The sequence below is a fragment of the Onychostoma macrolepis genome, chromosome 07, assembly GCF_012432095.1.
Source record: "Onychostoma macrolepis isolate SWU-2019 chromosome 07, ASM1243209v1, whole genome shotgun sequence".
In the NCBI taxonomy this organism is placed as follows: domain Eukaryota; kingdom Metazoa; phylum Chordata; class Actinopteri; order Cypriniformes; family Cyprinidae; genus Onychostoma; species Onychostoma macrolepis.
The window spans coordinates 5,526,758-5,533,868 of record NC_081161.1 but is presented as its reverse complement, the minus strand read 5'-3'; the positions used below and the strand labels follow the sequence as shown (position 1 = coordinate 5,533,868).

Genomic DNA, 7,111 nt, shown 5'->3' with positions numbered 1-7,111 from the left:
TTAAAAATCAAGTCACACATAAGATCATCTTATGACATGACAACAGTCGAGAAAGTCTTTTAGGCTTCAGTGTGTAAAATAGTGTAAATCCTCATTAGGAAACAACTAAAACCAGGTACTCCAGTTGTAAGAAAAAAATACATTAAATGTAGAAAAATAAATATTAGGAAAAAATAAAGCTTTTTGGCTGCTACTATGGGCTCAGTGCTAAAAATATTTTCTACAGATATTACGGTGATTACAAGCAATAGCAGAAAATAAATATATTTGAACAGACACAAATTCAATAAACAGTGCTTTTCAGGTTTTTCAGCTCAGTATAAAAAAAATCATCAGGTACAGAAATATAATAATCAAATAAAATAACTGCATAGTCCTCACTGTATAAATTAAATTTAGATGAGTCATTATTGATGTTACAAAGGATATTTAGTCAGAAGCAGTGAGCACTACTTGCATTTTTCTTTGACAGCATTAGGATTAGTTTGCTTTCACTTTAAGAACAAAAGCACGGATCCAATATACTTTCTTTCTCAACTGTTTACGCTCAGACATATGCCTAATCGACTCTGTTTACTAGGATATTCGCCAAAACGCGCATTTTGATGTAATTTTGTCTGTATTTGTTCCTCCATGCACAAAAAACCCGGAAGAAAACTCAATTTATTATTTGTACGCTGTCAACACGGCTGTCTGTGTGTGTGCGCTTCAGATGTGTGTCTGTGCACAGAAAACTTCTCACACTGCGCTCGACAGCTTCGTCAACAATCCCGAGCATCTTTTATGCTCGCCTTGTGCCTTCGGCAGTCCTTATATCAAGTCCTGATACCTGAGTTTGAATGAGAATGCACGCATTGGCGCTAATGCATAGAAGGACATTACGGGAAAATGTGGACAGTGCCAAAAGAAAGGTGCCTATTTATACTACAAATATCAATATTTTATGCGTGGTATCAATACATCGTATCGTCAGGCATTTGATTGATGTATCGATCTATATCGATGGATCCTTACACCCCTAGTAAAGACTCAGTTTTACCACATTAGGATGACAAATTTGAATGTGTCTCTCAACACGCACATTCTAGCCACGTTTGAACATGTAATACTTTTTAAAGCAGATTTACCTCTGGATTTACCCACGTTAATACTTTTTTTAGTTCGCTGCGGCATTGCTTTACTGATGTGTACTGTGCTACAGTAAATTAATGTTAAAATCTAAATTAAGACTTTTCTAGCTGAGAAAGAACATTGAATTAAACACTTACAAAGAACATGACAAATCATGACATACTGTAAGACCAATGCATTATCACTTGATCTTTGCATGTGTGCATACCATTACAACATCTTTCATGCATAAACATGACACTGGCATTCGTATAAACCAATGTACCATATTGCCACATATTCGAATATAGTCTCAAATACAGCAGTTTCATTGGCTGCTGTGTGTGTTGTCACGTTAACATGGACAAAAAAAAAAAAGTTATTTTTAAAGATTTTTGGCACAATCCACCTTCCATATATCAGATTTGTGTTTCTTCAGTATGCAAGAAATCACAATGAATGAGGTATGTGTAGTGTTGCCAGATCTTGCTATGAAAAAACTAAACAACAACAACAAATAAGAACAAGACCCATAATAAACTTAAACCCAAAAGAGATTTATCTTGGAAATAACACCAAAATATTGTGAGCCAATAAGCCCAAAGACACGTCACTTATAATTAGTGGATATGGCAACACTTCAAGAGCACGCTCTGCGAAAGCAGCGTTCCAAACAAACAAAACATGGTGGTTTAGTTAAACTCACCGAACATAAGTCTTTGGTGCTGTAATATTACTTTTGTCCAAAATAGTGGATACCAAATGCTAAAGAAGACAAAAACATGTTTCTGGAAAAAGAAGACAAACTCCAAAAAACAGTTTTAAATTTGTGATTTGTGAAAATTATGTGATCTAGGATCTTTATTCCGTTTGCACTATTGTAAAGATGCTAGACGAAATTTCTACGGACACTGCAACTTTCTGGCATTTTTTTCTTAAAAACAATAATAATTCTACATATAATACAATCCAAAAATGTAATGATGTTATTTACTTCACTTTACTGCAATGCTGCAGATTTAAAGTTTGGTTTCTTTTAATTCAGCTAAGAGACCACCGAACTTCCATTGGTGTCAGACTCGCCTCATTCTTATCCGTGTTAAATTCAGTATGGCGTCTAATCTGACGAAGGCCATATTTAAATGTGATTGTCACTTCTGAAACTCCACAGTGTGTACTGTATGTGGCCGTAGTGATTTTAATGACCAGTGATCTGACATTCAATGAACGAGCCATGAAACATACATTCTGAGCGGTTTATTGACTCTATGTTACAAAATACACTCGTCTAGTTCCACAGAGAAGCTTGGGATAGGCACACAGAGCGCTAGATCTGCTCCAGTCAGCTCTTCCCATCACTAAAGGCCGTTCGCTAACACCGTGAAGCCTTCTTCACTCTCTACACATGCAGCTGTCAGGCTCTCACGCCTCTCAATGGGAAAACGTCAATGGGAAACCTCAAATACAGCATGACATAGCGTTGTTTTCAGAAATGGACGAAAAAGAATCACATCCTATACTGTAACTCAATTACAATCAAATCAGACAGAAAGTACAGGTTGTCTGGGATGAGAAATAACAAAGAAAGGCACTGATTTCTAGAGTAGGGAAAAGCTCATGCACTCTTCTCCTGGACAAGCTCATGTGAATCAGGCATGCAGGTTGCAAAACTAATAAAAGTAAACTGACAGACAATCAAGTGTTCTTATTAGACAGTACAGTATGATCTAGAACCCATGAAGATAAACATTATTTGCATAATTGGAATAAGGAAAAAGTAAGATTTGGAAATAAAACTGGGAGAATGCAACAAAATGAAAAAGTTTGCAATGTATGAAATATCTACACACACATTTGAAATACAAATCGATGTATTAATTCTATTTAATCTGATGTCTGGACCGGCCTGTTTATATTTATACACAGTTATAAAACTCAAATGACTTCACATCTCTCTCTTGTTCTCTGGTCTACAGGTTAAGACTTTGAAAGTTCACATGTCAAGCTTTGAGAATTATTGTTGCAGGTGTGGAAACTGCTGCTCATAACAGAAATGCACGAAGGAAACATTTTCACACAGGGATTCATCTAAGATTTGTGCGAGGTATGATTATGATTTTAATGGAAGCTTGTTGCAACTGAGCCCAAGTGACTCTAAAGGCAGAATATGGGAACAATACTGGATCTAAATATTGACCGTTCATTTTTGTGGCGTGTTATTTTGTGAAATTAATTCTTCAATTTTATTCCATAAATCATGTTGTGAGCCACTGTAATTTATGTCCACTAGGTGGCGATGTTGTAGAGAACATTGTACTCTTGGTGAACTACTACATTTATAACTTTTTTAAATATTATGATTTGCCCACAGTTACAAAATATTCTATATGTAAAAGTAATGTTTAATGCTAAATAACTTCTTAATTAAGGTAGGCTACAAATATTTTGTGGGGTAATAAGTCGGAACATCCTGAAATCAACTCTAGACGCTATAAGACTTGTTCCAAACCTGTACGAGTTTCTTTCTCCTGTTGAGCACAAAAGAAGATATTTTGAAGAATGATGGTAACCAAACAGTGGACTTCCATAGTAATGAAAAAAAAAAAAATACTATGGAAGTCAATGGCTACCGTCAAACTTTTGGTTACCAACATTCTTCAAAATATCTTCTTTTGTGTTAAACAGAAGAAAGAAACTCATACAGGTTTGGAACAAGTGGAAGGTAAGAAAACGACGACAGAATTTTCATTTTTGGGTGAACTATCTCTTTAAGTGATGCTTTGAAAGACATTAACAGAGCTTCTTTGCAGACACACAAATACTGATGGTCAAAACCTCCAAATGAAAACAAATACTGTATGGCTACAGACAGCCTGATGTACTTAGTTAGCTCAATAAATAAACCCACACGGTAAGAGAACAGTGATATAGTGTTGGAAACATGTAAACATAATGTGACATTTTTCACAAGGACATTATAATATAAGCAGCATTACTTTGTAACAATGTTCCCTAAGACAAATACAACATGTGTGCTTTGATTTGCTACCTGTAGCTTCCAAATCTATAATATAGAATATTTATCTAGTTGGCAAATGATTCTGAACAAATAATAATAAAAAAAAAAGAATTGTAAAGATCTATTTTAAATATATTTTAGAAAACATACAACATCTTCATCTTTATTTGACTTTCCACCTGTTTTGGCTGGACCCGCTGTTGTAGTTAAGAACATTCTGGAATGATTCTGTAGAAATCTAAAGGCTGCAGAGTCACAGGTTTGTACTTATTGAATGAAAGAAGTATGGTTTATTACTAATTGTGCTTAAAAACGGAAACAGTTAATATACCATGAATTTGTGTTATGTGGTGAATTTTTATTGTCATACTATGTGTGTGACACATTAGTAACTTAAAGGAATAACTTTAAATAAATAGTATAGAGTTGGAAAAATTTTGCATTTCATAATTTGCTCACCAATGGATCCACTGCAGTGAATGGGTGCCGTCAGAATGAGAGTCCAAACAGCTGATAAAAACATCACAATAATCCACAAGTAATCCACACCGCTCCAGTTCATCAGTTAATGTCTTGTGCATTGAAAAGCTGTGTATTTATAAGAAACAAATCCATCATTAAAGTGTCACTTCTTTTTAACTTCAAACTGTTGCTTCCAGGTTAAAATTCATATCCTCTTTCCATAATATTCTTCCTCCAGTGAAAAAGTCACCTTGCCTCAATCAGAAGAGAAATCTGCACAGATCAAGCATCGTTTACAAGTAAAAACAGTCTAAATCAGCTCCTAAGAAATATGGACAACAGGGGATAGACTTCTTTAATGGAGGAAGCATTATTATGGATTATGGACTTGTATTTTGGTTAGAAGCAACAATTTAAAGTTAAAATGCCTTAATGATGCATTTGCTTTTTACAAACATGCAGCTTTCCATTTCACAAGACATTAATTGATGGACTGGAGTGGTGTGGATTATTGTGATGTTTTTATCAGCTGTGTGGACTCTTATTCTGACGGCACCCATTCACCGCAGAGGATCCATTGGTGAGCAAGTGATGTAAGGCTACATTTCTCCAAATCTGATCCCATAAAGAAACAAGCTGTACATCTTGGATGGCCTGAGTTCAAGTAAATTTTCAGCTAATGATCATTTTTGGGTGAACTATTCCTTTAACTAAGGAGTTAAGTAAATTGTATGTCAAATATTCCTTGTAAATTGTTGCAATTTAAAAATGGATTGACGCACAGAAATTCATTCTGTTTGTGTTTAAGGGCCAGTGTAGGAAATGTTACTTCTTCTGGCTTCTAGTTATTTCACAAATTTGGAGAAAAAGATGATTAACAGACTATTTATCTACTGCAAATAAAGGTATACATGTTTTACAAGTATATGAAAAAAAAATAATAATAAAATTTCTTTGATTTTAAAAATGCTGTTAATTTTGGTTTATGGGTAAAGCACTGCTAGTAATCAGACGTGTATCATCGAGGACGTCGGGTTTGTGGAGTATAAAGGTGGTTATGTGAGCTGGCCCGCCAACAGAGTCCATTCACATGTTAAATGACGTTCTCAAAAAGCTGCATTGATCTCATGATGTTCTCGTCCTGTAGGGAACAAACGGACACAGGTGAACTCTTTAATAACGCCTCACCTGTGGAGACTAATGCTGCAGGTTCAATGAACAATATGTAAGGAGCTTTTCTCTCTAAGCGCTCCACTCAAGAAAATCATATTGTAAATGTTTTCAAGAAAGACATTCATGCAGAACATCACATTCAGAACAAAAATAGACCTACATTTTGACAGCAGTCTATAAATTCATCTATAGTGACCACTCCATCCCTGTTTTTGTCCATTTTCTGTCAAGACACAAAAACGGTCAAAAGGTCAGTGTGTTCATTTGAGGTTGCTCTATTCATTTAGCTTTAGACATTTTTCTTGCTTAGAATTACATTTAGACAATCTCCATGATAACATCAGCAGAAACCAGATCTGTGGGATCATTGCTATACCAATGAACCAAAGTGCTGTGTCTGGCAATCATTTTATTTTATTTATTTCAAGCCCTGTCTGTGAAACCGGGCCTAAAAGTCATAAATATGAGGTAAAATCACAATTATGAGATGCTCAGTCACAATGAGATAAAAAGGTGACATTAAAAGTAAAAATTATGACAAAGTGTCAACATTTTTGTCATAATTAGTATCTCATAATTAGGCCTTTGTATCTCATTTTCAACTCATTTGACTAAAATGTACGGTAATTTTGACTTTAATCTCATATTTATGACCTAGTATGGCTTTGTAAAGGCACAAACAGGGTCAAAAGGTCAGTGTGTTGCTTTAAGGACACTCTTATTTACTGTAGCTTTAGAAATTTTGAATCGCATAGAATTACATTAAGACAAGCTCTATAATAGCATCAGTAGAAACTAGATCTAGGGTCCTGGTGATAAATAACATGACATAGATGGGAACATTCTGGAAACGTACTTGCTTTACCAATGTCCTATCTAGCAAATATTTTCTATATGAAGAACAATCATTACAAAATAAATTAGATGCCAATCTCACCTGGAAAAATATCTCCACATGCTGTCGTGGAGTTTCCTCTTTAAGTATGGGATATGTGCATTTCCCCATCATGTCATAGATGGACTTTATGATATCTAACATTTCCTGTAAAACCCAAACAATAGACAGGCATGTTAGTGTTTTATATGATCGCATGTCATGAAAGTGATTTTCTGGTAAGACTTTACAATAAGGTTTCATTTGTTAACGTTCATTAATGCATTTGGTATCATGAACTGATGATGAAAAACATTTTTCTACATTTATTAATATAGCATAAATTTATCACTATTGTCTATTTTTAACTTGAAAAGTTAAAACTGTATTAGTTTATGCAGAAATTTTAAAAAGTTGTAATTATGACATGAATATACAATTTTATGTTTTGATTTTATTCCTGAACTTGACTT

General features: G+C 34.5%; 1 protein-coding gene across 6 annotated transcripts in view; it reads right to left on the bottom strand.

Annotated features, from left to right (window-relative positions):
• Nucleotides 1–2,352: 2,352 nt before the first annotated feature.
• Nucleotides 2,353–7,111, bottom strand: part of kcnip4a (potassium voltage-gated channel interacting protein 4a) — a 215,073-nt gene continuing 210,314 nt past the window's right edge. For all 6 annotated transcript variants that reach the window (XM_058781421.1, XM_058781419.1, XM_058781418.1 and 3 more), the window contains exons 6-8: nt 6,702–6,806; nt 5,925–5,987; nt 2,353–5,732 (exon numbers count right to left, since the gene is read on the bottom strand). In XM_058781421.1, the coding sequence (XP_058637404.1) occupies nt 5,685–5,732; nt 5,925–5,987; nt 6,702–6,806 (216 nt within the window). In that variant the 3' untranslated portion in view covers nt 2,353–5,684. The remainder of the gene's footprint in view (nt 5,733–5,924; nt 5,988–6,701; nt 6,807–7,111) is intronic.